The following is an 18,099-nucleotide window of genomic DNA, read 5'->3' on the forward strand; positions in this document are numbered from 1 at the left end:
AAATGTATCAAAAGGCAGTCTAAATGTGCCCCCAACTACCATTTTTGCTGTAGCCATGAAGTCAAACAAGTCATAGTTTTTACAATTGGTTTCCCTCCCACATATCACCTAATGAGACTGACTGGAACTGAACTGGCCCTTTCTTTCTTTATCAGCATTTCAGAGGATTATAATGATTATTATAAAATGTCATAAAATGATAACCATTTAGAATGTGGACTCTAATGCAAACTCAAAATATAACTTCCTGCCTGTTTATTATCACCATTACTGTATAATAACATTTTAGCATATTCAGCATTATTTGAAATATGTTCCAAATTTCATTTGTTTCACAAGAGAAGTATATATATTTAATGGAAAGAAAGCACTCCACCTAGCAACAGCAGGGTACATATTCTTAAATATGCATGAAACATTCCATCAAGGTAGACCACAGCCTGTGGTATAAAATAAATACTACAGATTTTTAAAAATCAAAATCTTACAAAGCATATTCTCTTACCATAATACAATGGAGTTAGAAATTGACAGAAAAATAAGAAAGTGATCACTAAACACTCAGAAATCTAAAACCTATTTTAAGCAATCAATGTTTCAAAAAGAAGTTTAAGGGAAATTTTAAAATATTTTGAAACGAACAAAAATTTTAAGTTATGTATTTCAAGCAATTCATAGAGTGAAATCATTCTAATCTGTCATTCACCACTTGTAAAAATAAAGAACAAAGGCCTCAAATCAATATTATAAGCTTTTACCTTATGAAACTGGAAAAAGAGGAGCAAAATAAAGAGCAAATTTCTTACTGTAACTGGAATTGTCTTTGTTTCCTTGCTTTTTCTATAAACTTGTGCTTCATATATTTGGAAACTGTTATTAGGTGCATAAAACATTTGGTTTTGCAGTCTTTTTGATGAATTGATCTCTTTATTATGAATTGAACTTCTATAGATGTGGAACCTTAAATATTATAATTCTTTTGTCTACAAAGAAATCAAGTCTTGTTATTTTTTCCATTAAATGCAGCCTAACAGTTTCCTTTTTTATTTGAAGAAGGCAGAAGACTGAAATGGCTGTATTCACCAGTCTTGCTTGCCAAATGTTTCTGATGATGTTCCTTCTGGGTCATATAGGAGAGCACTCCCTGGGCCCATGTGTTGTGTGACTAATTCTGACCAATGCATTGCAAGCAGAAAGCATTATGCCAAGTTAGGGAGGGACCATTTAATTGCCAGCTTGAGACCCATCAGCATCCTCATTTGCCTATGGCAGAGTGTTTGACAGGTCAAAATCTTGGCTGTTTGCACTGACTGTAGTGAACACAGATCCTCTTGCCAACCAGTGGTGAATAAGCAGAAAAATTTCAAAAGAATACTTGTTGTCTTGAGACATTGGGACTTGGCTTTGGTTAGGAATACAACGTAACATCCTGACTGATATACTTAATATAAGTAGATACAAAGAAACTCAGTAAAACAAAAAATAAAGCCATACGTTAGATAACTTAACAAAATGACCTAAGGATTAATATATGCAAATACTTTCATCCAAACATTTTACTCCAATCTTGCAGTCCAAGAGTTTCAATTTTTTAAATGTGGTGACATTGTACTCAAAACTAAATTCAGCTTTACACGATGAGAAAGAATGTCTTAGTGATGGTAAGAATATGAAGGTCTTAAGAACCTCAAATGCAATTTTACCTAAACTCCCACAGATTAAATATTGACATTGTACCATGAACAATAACATATCTCACAAATAAGTCTCGTACTTATTTTATACATCTGTAATTAAAATTTATTTTTGGCCTATTCCTATTGTTAACCACTAATTTTTGTGCATGAAGCCAATGACATATATCAAGATTAACTGTGAAAGGGATGACAGTTAAGTATGTTTAAAATAAACAATGCTGTTAAACTAAATATATTTTAAATCCCTCAGTTTAGTAAATGCCAATAGAGAATGTCAGAAAATGTGTATGCATTGTTTTGGGGAAACATAGAAGAGTATGAGAAATTTTCTATTGACTTTATTTTCATTATTATGAATGGTTTAGAAGAATGTTTACAAACTAATTTGTGGGGGGTTTTTGTGAACTTTTAAATGTCTACATGATTTGTCATTTCTCTCAAGTAACTTTTTTAAGAATGTAAACAATTGGTTTTATCTCTCTTGTTCATTTAAAATTCTAAGCTTTTTTACCATTTAGATAAATTGTTGCTTAACTAAGAGATGTCCTCATCTCTGAACCATTTCCAAATTCTATGTTAATTTTATGCAAATGCTCATTTTAAAATAATACAGCAATATGAAATGCAATATTTATAGGCATTTCCATTTATAATTCTATAAACTGAATGTGACAAATGTTTTGATGTGTCCCTATTTCTCTTTGTAATTTTGGTATGTATCTGTAACCATAAACATATAAATAGCTTTTTTATTTTGCTTATTTATTCAACACAGTTCCATACTACTACATTGTCCTCATATTTAACAAATTTCTATTCTCAACCTGACTTGAAATTAATCCTAAAATACACAGTTTTCAGATTCTTAGTAAAGCCCTGGATGTGCTTCAGTATTTCTAGCAATGCTGAGCAGCAGTCATCTGGACCCGCAGCCTCAGGATTCCAATGGCTGTGCTTGGGAGCGAGTTCAACATCCTGTGGAGCAGGTTAAGAGCTAGAATGCTGAAATATAATTCAATCAGGTTAAACACTGTCTCAAAGATGTTGCTTTTCTTTAGAGTAAAAATCAGATCAGCACCCTCATTATTTTTTGCCAGAACTCTTGAAATCGCTGTTTTGCCTGTAGTGCCTGCTGTCTTCAATGCATCGTCTGCCCTGCTGCTGGGGGAATACATAAACACGGTCCAGTCTTCCTCATCACTGGCAATTCATGAAATACTTCACTGCAGGCTAACCTCCAAATTCCTTAGTATAGCTTTCAAGATCCTACGTGAGCTTCGTCTCAACATACAGACTCATCTATAAAGACGTCCCTAATTCTTTCAGACGAAGTTAGTCATACTTCCTTTGGGCTCCCTGTCCCATCCATTATGTCACTCGTCTCATTTAAGTCTAATCATTTTATGTATCTGTCCACTGGTCTGTGAATCCTTAAGGGAAGAAATCCTAGTTTGTTCATTATGGTGTCATAAGTGTGTCTGACTTTTCCTTATGCAGTTCCTCTCTCTCCTAGTTCCCTACCTCCTTTCATAGACAACTTGACAGGTAAAATAATCACAAAATAAAAACATAATCACAACAAAAATTATGATAGTATTTATCTAACCTTGCTATTATCATGTGTAATGCTGTATTTTTGCATGGATTATCTACCTTAATTCTTGTTAACATTATGAAAAAGGCAATTATTTTGCCCCTACACTGCCCTATTTGAGAGACTACTCTTACAGAAGTTGAATAACTTACCCATTATAGTAAGTTCATAAGAACACATTTTAATACAATTCACACCTAATATTTGAGGATATTAAAAGTATTAAATGATTATTTTTATTAAGAATGAGTTTGAAAAGGAATTACTAATGAAATCCATGAATAAGTAGAATAAATATGATGTACAAGCTTTGGCTGAAGTATTGGACAGAGTTTAGTTTGCAAATCTGTCTGATAACATAATGTATAAATAGCAATATAACAAATACTATAGTTTTGTATTTGACACAGCTCTTTTCTTCCTTTATCATCCCCAGTTGTAAGCACAAGATGTACCTGGAAAGACTGCCAAACACCAGCATCATTATCCCATTTCATAATGAAGGTTGGACTTCACTCCTGCGTACCATACACAGTATAATTAACCGAACTCCAGAGAGTCTGATAGCAGAAATCATTCTAGTAGATGACTTCAGTGATAGAGGTAAGATACGGTCAATAATATTTTATCTGATTCTGTTGTCACCTATATGAACATTACAGGCTTTAAAAGGCAGAAGATTATCATGGTGCTTCTTTTTGATCCTATCTGAAAGATGATTATGAAGTTTTGTCTATGTTGTGATTTCATAAAATGTTGGCCAAATGCAAAGGAAGCTGAATGAGAAGTTATTGCTTCATTTGGGGAACTGTAAGAAATTTGCATTACATTCCCATTGTAAATGAGACAGGTGTTGGCAAAATGACTCAAATTCTACTTTCAGCTTCAGCACAAACACTGCAAAATATGTTATTGTAAGTACACATGAGTAGTGAAATATTCTAGTAGAACTATAAAATGTATGTCTGTTTCTGAAAAGTATCTACTCTATTATTTACAAGTATGATCCGTTCTCTAGGCTGTGCTTATGTTACTTCATAAATACTAAAAATTATAGTGAAACACACATATTTTTACATGGCAATTCCAGTTATCATAATTGAACAGTAACAAAAGAATTTGGTGTAACAGTATGTTAGAAAATTTGACATAAGTTTTAATAATTCAGCATTCTAATAAACAACTGGTTTTATAAGACAGGGGGATGAAATATAGAAAGTTTCTGAGATTAGGACTTCATTAATTATATTTGGACTAAATGTGGGGATTATTGATACTTTAGGAAAAGTAATTCTATCCTTCTTGGCTGGTGTGAATGGAGGGGAGGAAACCTTTTCTAATGATATTTATTTATTTTGGGGAGATAATTTTCTACCTTATATTTCATTTCCTGAAGGAGCTCTGCTTAACAGTGTTGTATATCTGTAAGAAAGAATGGCAATGAAACAGTGTGATTGTGTATTATTCTTATGCCTCAGAAGGGGATACATCTTGAAGTAGTGTGAGTTCACTGAAGTTTGGGAAATTTCATTTGCAGCAGTAACATCATTTTCTTCATAGTATTCAAAAATTCTGTAAAACTATCTACTGTCTTAATTTTCAGGTTTCTTTGAGAGTTCTAGTCTTCAATGATTCATTTCAAATACTGATTCAGGATCTGCCTAATATGAATATATGTTGCTCTGGCTAGTAACATATGGCTCAGGTGTTTGGAGTGTCATCCCGTACACTGAAAGGTTGCTGGCTCGATTCTCAGTCAGCATACATACCTAAGTTGCAGGTTCAGGGCATGTACAAGAGGCACCTAATCAATGTTTCTCACATTGGTGTTTCTCTCTCTCTCTTTCCCCATCTCTTTCCTACTTCCCCTCTCAAAAAAAAATGTGTTGAAGTTTATATGGCGAAAATAAAGTTGTCTAACATTATTCCATTTAAGTACAAACTACCAACTCATTGCTTTAGATTGATTTCATAGCAGTTTTTGCCTTGCCTAACTTTGAAAGATGTGCATTCAATACTACTTAATCATATAAGCCAGTGTCTAAAATTGAAATTTATTATTTAAAATTTTATTTATATAACACATTGATATATTTTTATTCTTAATTGAGGCTATTTCAAAGTAGTGATTATTACCACAGACTAAAAAGAGTCATTTAATGTGTTAGATCTTAAACTTTATATATATATATAAAAGAATGAACAAAGAAATAGAGATTTCAGACTGTACATCACGACATAATGGTCTTTTTGGTTGGCTGGTACGAAGAGAATTCAGACAGTGTATCTGTGGAGAATTTTCTACATAATTAACTTTGCCTTGGTAAACTGTTACAGCAGAATTTTGACCTGGGGGTAATATAGTAGGAAATACATGGGAGCAGACAATTTTGGTTTGTACAACATTTTTTGCTGAATATTTCCCAGAGGTATTTTTTATTGAAAGTCTATAAAGAGGGAGAAAACAGTGGCATATACATTTGTCTTGACTTCATTCAAATCACTGTCATCTTTGGTACAGTAGTAACTGATCCCTGACTCTTCTATATGTGGTGTTACCTGGGAAGTGAGTTCCAGAAGACTGTCCCTGTAATTGATGTTGGTAAGGCAAGACAACAGAAAAGGGATTATTTGGAATAGTTACGGTGATTTTGAATTCCTATTGGACATTTTTATGAATAATGGTTATTTTAATGCTTTGGCAAGCCTTAGATATTCAATTCCTATGAACTTTCAAGTTAAAAGTATTACTTTATGATCATTAAATTTTTAAAGGTTAAATCTTTTTGAATGCTGCATTTCATTAAGTTAATATACCAATATTTGTAAAAGTAAACTTTGAAAGAAATATTTAATAAAAGTGCTTCTATTATCTTTTAGAATACATTGTAATTTTAAAGTTGCATGGACTAGAAAAGAATCTCCTTTCAAACTTGTATCCAAGAGGTTTTATAATTAGGATTTAGGTGGACATAAGAGATATCATTCCTGCTTTGTGAAAAATGGGGAATATAAAAAATTAATATAATCTCAGGTTAGAATCTCATCACCAACTATTAACTGTATAACATTGGATAAGTTAAATAACTTTTCTATGTCTCAGATTTTTTTTATCAATATGAGAATAAGTAACCCCTTAGTTATTTAAGTAAGTCCCCTTAGAGAGGTTCTGATGGAGAGCTACCTCGGATGGTTGAGTGAATAGTGCACTACACAGGGGAGGAGTTGCTCTCAGTTACAAATTTGTACTCACCAAACACTCCCCTACTACTATAACATAGACAGTCTCCAGACTGAGGAGATGCTCTCAATTTAATCAATGTTGTCCCCAAGAATTTATCTATCTGTCTATCTATTCATCAATCCAACTATCTACCTGTTATCTCCAGATGCAACAGACATCAGGGGGGCATGTGAAGACAAATTGTGGTAATTCATAACTGTTGGAAAAATGAGAACTGCATTAACAGTTTGAAAATCTCTGAATTTACTAATAAGTGGGTAATTTACTGCATGTATTAAAGAAAAATTAAATTCTAGACTTTCCACAAAATGATGATAAATAAAGTGTTTCTTACATAAAATTTTATGAGTGGTCTTACAAGAGTGTTTATCCCTTTCAAGATTATTTTCTCCATTACAGGAGAAGGAAGCTATTCTAAGGCATCTCTTGTTTACAGGGCCTCTAAGAAGAGGAGTTTTTTCTGTTCCGTTTAACTTTTCGGTTATCTATAGCCATGCTGTTAAAAATTATTATAGTGTATACTATAAACTATACTTTTCAACACCCCAGAAATCATAATCCTGTAATATATAAAGTCTCTCACTAATTCTTTAAAAATCAAATTAAATAGGCTAGACAAATTTTAAAATGAAAAAATATAGAGGGGTTTTTGGTTCCCTTTAGGAAATTATTTATGCAATGTTATACTTTACATTTATTTTTAGAAATATATTCCAGTTCCAAGTCTGTTCAGTATGCACTATAGCTCTCCTGGATATTCTACAATGTCCTTTGGCCAAGGGCAATAAATTTTGACAAGACTTAATCAAATATCACTGCCCTATAGTTTATGTACTCTAGGTCAATAGAATAGCTACACATGAAGAAAGAAAAAAAGAAAGAAGAGCAACTCAACACGTTAGCCATGTTCATAACACAAGGTTAATACCACTTGGAATTCATAGTTCCAAAAATGTAAGCAATGCCATGATTGAAAAATTCTGGCGTGGGTGGTTTCATAGCAATAGAGAAAGAAAATACTACAATAATTTCATAATTATTAAATAATTATGAAATTGGAAAGTGATTTTTAAAAATCCGCTTGAGTAGGTTCCACCCAGTTATCAAAATGCTTTAGGGAAAGAGAAGTGAGTATCTCATCGAGCAGTTCTCAGTTTAGATATTCTTCCTTGAGCATACTCGGTAAACCAGATGTTGTTTCAGCCTCAGAACATAAGCCCACTGTGTATAAATACATGAAGATGCACGCCTGCAGGTGAGTTTTCAACAACAGCACTGTGTTTTCGCTATCTGAAGCTTACCAAAGTTAGTGAATGTGATTATTTTTTTTTAGTGAGCTCTCAGAAATACATTTAACAACTGCACTTGAAGCCTATAACAAGGCTTCATGATGACTTTAAAGCAGGACTAATCCTGGGCTTATCTCCAAATTCCAGGCAACCTTAACAGCATCCACATGGAAAATGTTGAAATGTGTGAAATAAGCTGGGACTTAACCTCAGACATAGGATATATTTGAACTTGACAATTCTCTAAACTCAGCATGCTTAGATGAATGTGAGTTCAAATTGAGGATAGCCACAGAAGAGTTGCTGACACAATTCCCTAAAGGCAAGTGTGGAAATACTACTGCGCACAAGGTACACACACACACACACACACACAGGCTCACGCACACATTCACACCCACTAGTTCACTCACTCTACTGTCCCTGCTTGTTTCAAACTTCCTAGGCCGAAAAGGTAGGCGGCTAAGTATTTAAGTTTAACAAAGACCGATGAACGTCTAGGTACTAGGTAGAGGGAAAATCAGAAACTTGAAATTATCTTCCCAACTTAGCAAAGCCAACAATTTCAAACCATCCAGTTTACTTTTCTGCAGGTGGCATTGTTCACTGCAGCCAATGGTCTTGTCCACAGACCTACAGCGCCAGCATCACACTGCAGCTTATTAAAAGGGCAGAATCTCGGTCCCTATCCAGATGTATCAGAATCTGCATTTTAGCAGGATTTATATGAAATTTTTATGCAAATAAAAGTTTCAGAATAACTGTCATATGTTTCAAAATTGGGTTTATGCTTCAATGAGTCATATAAGTACCTAAACATCATAACTTCAAAACATGGTTTCTTACATATTATTATGAAATAAATATTTCTATTTGTTTTTATTATTTAGTGTATAATTGATATTGTATTTATAAATGTGTAAAGGAAGGTTGAGATAGAATTCCTATAGCATTATCTACATTATTTTATGTATTATTTTCCACTTATTATTATATTTCTTTGATAAAATTTGTCATCCTCACTAATTTGTAGACATTTGCTCTGATTTCTTAGGAACTCATTTTATAGCATTTTATGTTTAATTTCAGGTTGCTACTATTTCAATATTTATAGATTTATTTTGCTTTGGAATCATTCAATAATTTTCATGCCAAGTTCAGAAAGAGAACTTTATACACACACATATCAAAGCAGTTTCTTTAAAGATCCATATTATAATAAAAATTGTAGACATGGTTGAGTATTTACATTTTGAAAATAGTGGGAATCTTTTAAATCAATTCCCAAATGAACTTGAGTCTTGAATTTCAGGTTCTCTTTTACTCAAATAGTCTCTGAGTATACACTGAGGGAAGTTTTCATAAGCAGACAAATCAGCACAAATTTTATAGCTCTTCAGAGTTGGAGGATATCATCAGTGTAAAAAGGTTGTAAAACAGAAGAATGGTAGTGCATTTTTATTCTATATGATAAAATACCAACACTAAAGTGCACATAAAGATTCTGAGATAGCAGTCAACAAAAATGTTTTAGTGCTGGGATTCCATCAGATACTCCACTAGACGGCGAGACACGCAATTTTTATGTCACATTTATTGAGAGCTGCTCACTGTAAATGAATCTTGGAATTGTTTCGATTTAGTATGCATACTTTAAATTGTAACAATTTTAAAATCAAAAGATAATGTTAAATACTAATAAACTAAGAAAATACAACTGTATACTTTTCTGTTTAAGAATTCAGCATTGTCTGCTAAAGAATTGAAAGAAAGCTGTTCTACTTTTTAACTATACACTTGTATTCGTGTTGCATAGTGGTCAATGGATAGTTTTAATGAAATAGTTGTGTTTTACCAATTAGTTTAGCATTTGTGATTGCAAGGGAGTTTAAGAAGTAGCATGGCACTATTTCCTGGGGTCATAAATATGAATGTAAAGAAGTATATGTTCTTAAGATTACTGGAAAACAAGCCTACCGCCTCCAAGAGTAAGTTTTGGAAGTTACAAAATTAACTCATAAAAAGTCTCTGCATTTATAAAATGTGACTATTAACTGTAGGTGATAGAATATGTATTGAGTAGAATCTATCTCAGAAGGCAAAGCACTTTCAGACTTCTCCTCTCCATTTTTTATATTAAAAATTTAATCTCACATGATATCAATGGCTATGTAAACAGAAGCATTTATCTGACAATAACCTTGAGAGTTACATCCTTAATGAGCTTTTACTTTGCTTTAATGGTTGGAGTAGTATTTTGTTCTGTCTGTGTTCCTCCACAGACCTAACGTGGATGATCTCTCCAGCTTTCGAGAGTGTGTGTGAGGGTTACACACACGTTGACAATTCTCATGATTAATACCAGAATATTCTATTTATTCTGGTAGAAACCTATTTTAAGTAGATGCTTATTTTCCAGAATGGGATGAAGAATCATGAGATACTGTAAACATTTATGTATTCTTAATAAATAATTTTATAAATTGGCCTTTATAACACTGCCATTGGTAGGTTCACAGCATTCCAAAAGATTCTTATGGAAATTATTAATATATTCTTCTGGCTTCTAAAGCAGTAATATATCTGAACTTGGTGAAATTAAGTTTCAGTTAAGATGCAGTAGAATTATTTTTAATGTAAAAATATACATTTGTTTCCACTTCCATGCAAATAGACATTTTTATGTAGTTTGATTTAACAAAAAAAATTTTTGAATGTTGTGATGTAGAATATGAGTTTGTACTTTGTGAGAATGTAGTCATCAGAATGAAATGCTTCTAGGCTAATTTTGAACACAAAATATACATATTTTAGAAAATGTGGAGTAGAACAAAGAGTCAAATCTAAATTCCATCATCTAGAATGGCTGTATGTTAGATATATATAACAAGAGAACAAATTTCACAGTTGGAAACTTTATTATTGTTTTCTTTTGCTTTGTCATTTATTTTGTGTACTTAAATGAGTGAAATCAAATTAAAACATAGCATTCCTGTATTGTGAGATATTATTTTAAATGACCATATAAAGTAGGTAGTCAATTTTGGAGGTTATGAATATTTATATTATCCCTAGGAGTTACTATTAAAGTTTTTTCTAATATTTTAATTTTGTATAGATGGTGAATGTCATCTTATTTTCATTTTTCTAATTAGCATACTACTCTTTTGCAGTTCTAAATATTAGTTTGAAGCATATGGAACTGTCATTTTTCTTATAACATTAAATGGCTGACAATCTATGACACTTTCATATATTCTTTCTTCATAACTAGCATTTAAAACCTGTTTATCTTTGGATAGAACATCATTTGGATAGAACATTTTGATAAAACAGTAAGGCTAATGTTTCATAGGTCCTTTTAAAAACAGAAGGGTTTGGGTTTGGCATGAAGGGTATGCTTCTTTTCAAAGCAAAACTGTTACAGTTCACCAATGCCACAAAGGCATGACTTACTCAAGAAAAATAAATTGTGCAATTTATTTTATGGCAGATTAAATTCCATTCATTTTCCTTGTGGACGGCTGTTTTGAGTAGGGTGTCACTTGTATGAAATCCTTTAATGGATGTTGGACTTCTCATCTTGGGCAGGCATAACTTTCTCTGATAAAATAAAAGGTTATGTTTTATGATTATTCCTCTCGTCAGCAGACCTCTGCTGGTTAGCATTAATAATACATTGTTCAACATTTCAAGCAGCTCTTTTTGATGTCTAAAGATCCATCTGATCTTAATTTTTGAAAACTGATTGCATTGCACAGTGCAAAACAATACAAAAATTTCCTCCTTTATCCTCAACTGTAGCACTTACTTAGAAAATTATCAATCTCTCATCAGTCAAGATTTTTGATAAGTTTTAAACATCAAAAGTTTTTTTGTTTATGAAACATACTTTAACAAAATTCTCCTAGCAAGAATTACAAGTTTTACGACAACTGAGTAACAGTTCAACAGTAGAATGGTAGTATCTGTGAGGTGAATGAATTTGTAGGTGACACAGTATGTTTGTCACCTTTATAGATGAATAAATGGAGACTCAGGAAGGTGGCCTTCCTAGTCACACACTAGGTCAACTTACATGCTTAGATAAATGTTAAATTAAAATAAAACCTGCAGGGTTTTTTAAAGTATTTTATTTATTTATCTTTATTGAGGGGGGAAGGGAGGTAGAAAGAGAGGGAGAGAAATATAAATGTGTGGTTGCCTCTCACACACCCCCAAGTGGGGACTTGGCCCGAAACCCAGGCATGTGCCCTGACTTAGAATCAATCCAGTGATGCTTTGGTTCTCAGGCTGGTGCTCAATTCACTGAGCCACACCAGCTGGGGCTGATACATACAGTTTTTGTGCTTAGGAACACAGGGTTCTTTTCTGTAATTCTCTCATATATCTAATTCTGAGAAATTGGAACCACTCTGATAACTATCTTGAATTTAATAAAACTATACTGCAAATATATAGGCAATCTAATAAATCTAATTTATTACCCATTTTTTGCCTTAGTATCAGGATTATGATAGAAACCAGCATTTTACTTTGTACATGCAAGTATTGGATTGAAGGATTCATGAGAATTATAATGATTTTGACATGTAAATTCCGGTTATCCATAATGACATTCCAAGATGCAGGGGGCCAATCAGAGCCTTCCTTCTATAGAAAACAGTGTTTCTAACATTCCGAAAGGCTCACCAAGTTATAAAATGGGTTTTAAAACATAGTTAAATATGTTTATGTAGCTTTAAGGCTGAGGTAAAGTAGAATTTATGGAAATAAGTGAAAGGATTTTAGACTAGCCCCATGTAGGCCATCTGATTCTGTCTTTATTATAGGTCTATCATTGCAGAGTAGCCTCCATCATTTCATAGAAACCAAGCCAGTTTTTATATTGCCCAGAGGCACGCTGGTGTAAAAGGTCCCAGACAATGATAGTCCTTCTGGGACAGACACAAGCTGGGTTGGGGGTAAAGGGGAGAGGGGCTAAGCAAACATCCAGCATTAGATTGGATACTAATTTAATACATGTTCTTTGTTTTTTGTTTTTTGTTTTTTTGTTTTCTGCTTCTCCTAAAATCCAGATAAAGAACTCTATATGGAATATATATTTACATGCTGCTTGAAGGTCTACCATTGCCACATGTTTAGAGAAATTGCAAAATTTGTATTTTAACCATAAATAACTTTCATGAAATGATGATGGAGATGACTTCCCAAAACTGGAGTCAGATAAATAGTGCCTATATATACAAAAAGACAAATTTCAGCTTGCAATGTGCAATGCACTTGTTTTGATCTTTGAAAAAATTAAAGTAATTGCATCAATGTTTTCTAAGTAAGAAAAGAAAAACATTAAGTACCGTGAGTCAGTACAGGTTTGTTAAATTCTAGTGTAACATGATAGTACAGAGAGGTATGACTTGCAAGCTCAGGCCCACTTAGAACTGAGGCTTTCTATCACCGCAGAAGTGACCTTGGTATAACATCCTATAGGATCTACTATAACAAACTGGCTCTTGGATCCCTGGCCACTCCCATAAACATCTGAGATCACTCCAGATTGCATAGCACCAAGCAACCCACACTTGCTACTGACTAAAACACTTGCCACACTTCTGTCTGAAAGATGAGCCATACAGGGCATGGGTCGAGGTAACTCTACTGACATAGAATCCAAGCTGAGTTCAAAATATTCCCTAGCAAGATGACATTCAGTGGTATGGTAAGTCACTGGGGAATCCCTAAGCATACTGATTTTGCTGGTCATTGCCAAATATGTTTTCCCTTACTTAGGTTTCTTATGCTTTAGTATAAGGCCCTGAAGAAAGCCAAATGGCATGGCAATCCTGGTGATTTACCTAAGACCATAGGTGACACAGTCGTTTTCTAAAACCACATAGGTTTCTCAGTGCAGAAGAATTTTTGAATCCAAAGAGGAAATTATACTAATGGGCAAAAAGTAAGGAAGGTGTAATCCCAAGATCCAGGTCTAAATGGAAATATCTGCAGCTTCTAAGCAGCAGACAATAAGCCTTAAATGGAGATACTGGAAGTTATAAGCATGTGATGATGTATACATCCTTATGCATATACTTTCTTCTTATGAGGGTGCTTTCTTATAGCTGGCATGTGGTACCAGTCAATAAAGTCCAGGTAATGATGACTGCCTCAGAGTTGCCCATAGCATGTCTAGGAAACTATGTTTTTTACAGTGACATGACAAAAAGGTCTTGTAGTTCTGTATAGTAAATAAAACATTTTAAAGGAGCCCCTACCCACTCTTTTAACTTTTAGGGCACAGATGACTTCTTCCTTCTAAATGGATAGCATTATCAGAGTTGTTGCTATGTCCGCAGTTACTGGCGATCAGGAAACTGATGATAGATTCCCAGACTTGAATCATTAGCACAGGGCATCTTGGGATATGCTTCACTTAGGGGAGGGGGAGAGGAAGGGACTAGAATCAGAGAAAAGACTACTGCACTTGTCTGAGTAACCTACCCCAGAAGGTTTGTGGTTTTGAATTGCTTGTTTATGATTAAAATGCTCTTAGTAGAAATTATATGATATTATTGGTAGGTAGAATTTCAAAGAAAATAACAATGGATACTTTCAGTGATAATATAACTCTTCTGTATCAGACTGTCATCCATCAGGCAAATCTTATTGTGAAATAATACAGCCGAAGTCTAGGTATCAAAGACTAAAGCCTTTTGCAGTCCAGAGACAGTTACTTTCAAGCTCTGTATTGAAGTTTGAGCTCATTTTCATTAGATAATTCATGCATTTTCTTCCTCTCTCTCTCTCTGTAATGGAAAAGCATGAACATGCTCTGTGGTTTAATGTATTGACACCTGCTAATTGGGCTAGTGTTTAAAATAGTCCAGCAAATACATGTATCATGCCAAACACATTTCAAGTTTCAGAAGCAATGGCCACTTAATATAGTTAAAGTTTGTTTTTACCTATTTCAGAATTCAGAAGGGTAATCTATTTTGCTAATTTTAAGGAAAACTCTTAGCCTATACTGCAAACTATATTGTATGTCAGACTCAAAGGTTGATATTATTTCTGATGATTTGCTATTGTAAAGCCTGTTTTCTGGTGAGAGAAATTATTAAAGCATCACTAGTAAGAGATAGAGCAAATGATATTTTCAAATTATTGAAGTCACTTTCCATAGGGTCAGGAAAGATCTACAAGGGAGCTGAAGTCCAATGTGTACAGTGCAAAGGTTGTCACAATACCTCACGTGACTGCTGGGCTTCATACCTGCTGGGATTTAGACAATGCTTATGGATTATAGTTCTATACTTGGCCTGAAAATTGAACCTAGGGTGAGCTTTCACCAAGACAGGGCATGATGAGTAACATCAGCCTGTTCTGTTCATTCCCATTCATTTCAATATGCCAAATGTGATTAATTCTCTTATTTTATTAAGAGTGACTTAAAATAGGCAAAAAATAGGGCAGGATGTTTGAGAAAGGGACCCTGGATGATGTTTCACTCTAATCGCTAAGTAAACATATCAGCAATGACTGCCTTTCCTTATCTGCCATAAGTGGTGGGGGTTAAATAGATGAGGTAGGCATCATCCTAGGTTTGAATCCGACCGTATCTTTACTGGCTGTGTCACCATGAAGAAGTTATTTATCTCATTTGTCATGTATTCGTTGAGGAATCAGGTCTTTACATGTAATACAGTTAGAACTAGGTTGGGTAAATAATAAGCACTCAATCAATTTTGGCCATTATTGTTCTTGGTATAACAAGCTGGAATTGAACTAGATGACTTCTAATTCTGTCTCCAACAACTTTAAGTACACATTAATATCTATGCTTTATAGGATATGAAAATTATTAGACAAATAGTTTTTTTCTTTCTTTCGAGGATATTGCCTTTGAATAGTTGCAGCACAGTGGTAGAAAGACCCTGTATATATTTACAAAGGGCCAGCACGCTGCATCCAGAGACCTTCGGTGTTCCTATGATCTCACCACATTCCTTCTGAATTTGTAAAACTACCATTACAATTATAGTTGTGAATGCTGCAGAATCCGGTGAGTTCTTTATATGAGGATTTAACAATTGATAAAATAGTTAAAAAACTAATTCATACTTTAATTAATCTATATATTTTCATTAAATGTTTAATTTTATTTAGGAAATAAAAATAAATTTATTTAATTAAATTGTGTAATAATAATTTAATATTAGACCTCTCTGCTTCATTTGACATTGCTTGCATCACTTCTTTTATTCAGGGCATAGTTTTACAATCATTCTTTCTCTGGCTTTTCATGGACTTCTCTTCCTCTTCATTCTCCCTGAACGTTGGTGATTCTCAGGGTTCCTCTCACCATCCGCAGCTCATGTGACTGTGTGCACTATCTTTGAGTGATCAGTTCCTGCTTTCTATGCAATTAGACACTTCTCTTGCTTCTGACCTGAGCAATCAACAGACTACTGGACTTCTGGGCTTAAATGCTCCACAGATATTTCAAACTTAATGTGTCTACATGCTTCCATTTTAACTATTTCTTCCTCCGAATTTCACTCCCACTTTTGATGACATCATCATTCATCCAAATTAGATACTGAGAATTATCCCTGTTGTTTCTTTCCTCACATCCCTTATCTGGTTAATGAACAAATCTTGCCAAATGTACCTCCTGAATACTTTTTAAGCTGAATACTCTCTTGAAGTTCCATTCTACATTGTATTTTCTAATTTGGGGTCATAGTCATATAATTATTGTGAGTTGAACCAATCTGTGTATTTACTCAGTTACTTATCCTAGAAATAGAAATCATTCACTGCTTCAAAATTCAATGTATAAAAATAGTTTCAGCTATTACAGTTTCTTCAGTTCCTTTTGATTAATTAAAGTGGGTGAGAGATTTCACAAAATAGAAAAGTTTCCCTGTGTACAATAATGACATATGCCAGAGATAATGGAACTTCCAGGAACGCTTCTTTGCAACAATTATTTTCAAATGTTACAAGCTCATGATCTATTAGGTTATCCCCATTTGAGAGAGGTTATAAATAATATAAGGTATGGTATTAATTATTTCAAGCATGTTATTAGATTTTTCCAGGAAAAGAGAATTTTAAGAAATCAGAATATGATAGGTTTAATTAAATTAGGGCCAGAACTTCTTCATGATCAATGTTAGAAGAGACTTATGTTAAATAGAAAATAAATTCTATTTATTTTGATGGAGAAACTCTTTGATTAAAAAACTTTTAATTTCAGTAGTATGAATCTGCTAATAGTTGGGAAAAAGATAGTTTTTTTGTTTCATACTGTCTCAGTAACAGGACGGCATGGGATGGGAAAAGAAATATTTCTTGAATATATTTGATCCAATATTATACACAAAGATTCAGAATTTTAATAAAAAGTGTTCAGAGGAGTATGTTTCCTACCAGATTATCCCTAATCAAAGTGAAACTAAATAAACAGTAAAAATGCCCAACTAATAAACACAGTAAGATAAATTTTTATATACACATGTAAATAGATTTATATATAAATTATATAAAACAATTCATATAAAAGGGAAACAGAAAAATAGTCTCAAAACAAGTTTTATTCAAACTAGCATATGCATAGCCTACTTAGACTACCATCTTCATGAGGCCTTATTGACACTGCTGTGTTCCCAATGTCTAGAATATAAAAGTGGATTCTTAATTAATATTATTAAATGAATTAATAAATCATAAATGCAAACAGTTTTCCCAGTTGCAACAAACCTCACTTCCAATCCTTGTCTTACTCTTCTTCAGATTCCTCTTCCTGTATAAACTTCTGAGTTCACATCCAAGCCTAATATGGGAAATGGTTAAAACAAATCACAATGTATGTAGTGCATTCCTCCAAGTTTTAACTTTTAAGTAAGGACAAAGTTCACGGAGTCCTATTAATTTGGTAACCCTGACAAAAAATCAGAGACATTTTAAAAGCTGACCCACCTTTAGACACCGGGTATAATTGAAGACAATTTCAGCTTCCATTAAGAGCTTGTTATGTGCAGGACCTGTCAAAAACTAAGATAAGCCTTATATCACTGTGAAAAAAAGCGGCAATTCATCTGCATTCATTTCAACTTGAAACCAGCTTGTGGAGGATTGAAATAGATAATTTGACAGCATGTATTTTGGTGGCTGTAAGTCTTATGCGGGGACTTTCTAATGTTTTTCTCCTCTTTTGTCTCTTGTGCTTTTGGTGTCAAATCTAAAAATCCATTGCCTAGCAGAAGGTTATAG

General features: G+C 33.5%; 1 protein-coding gene across 1 annotated transcript in view; it reads left to right on the forward strand.

Annotated features, from left to right (window-relative positions):
- GALNTL6 (polypeptide N-acetylgalactosaminyltransferase like 6) overlaps nt 1-18,099 on the forward strand; it is an 876,998-nt gene that overhangs the window by 373,742 nt on the left and 485,157 nt on the right. Inside the window, exon 5 of the mRNA XM_028520463.2 lies at nt 3,728-3,894. Coding sequence (XP_028376264.1) covers nt 3,728-3,894 — 167 coding nt within the window. The remainder of the gene's footprint in view (nt 1-3,727; nt 3,895-18,099) is intronic.

Source organism: Phyllostomus discolor, chromosome 8 (genome assembly GCF_004126475.2).
Source record: "Phyllostomus discolor isolate MPI-MPIP mPhyDis1 chromosome 8, mPhyDis1.pri.v3, whole genome shotgun sequence".
Lineage (NCBI taxonomy): Eukaryota > Metazoa > Chordata > Mammalia > Chiroptera > Phyllostomidae > Phyllostomus > Phyllostomus discolor.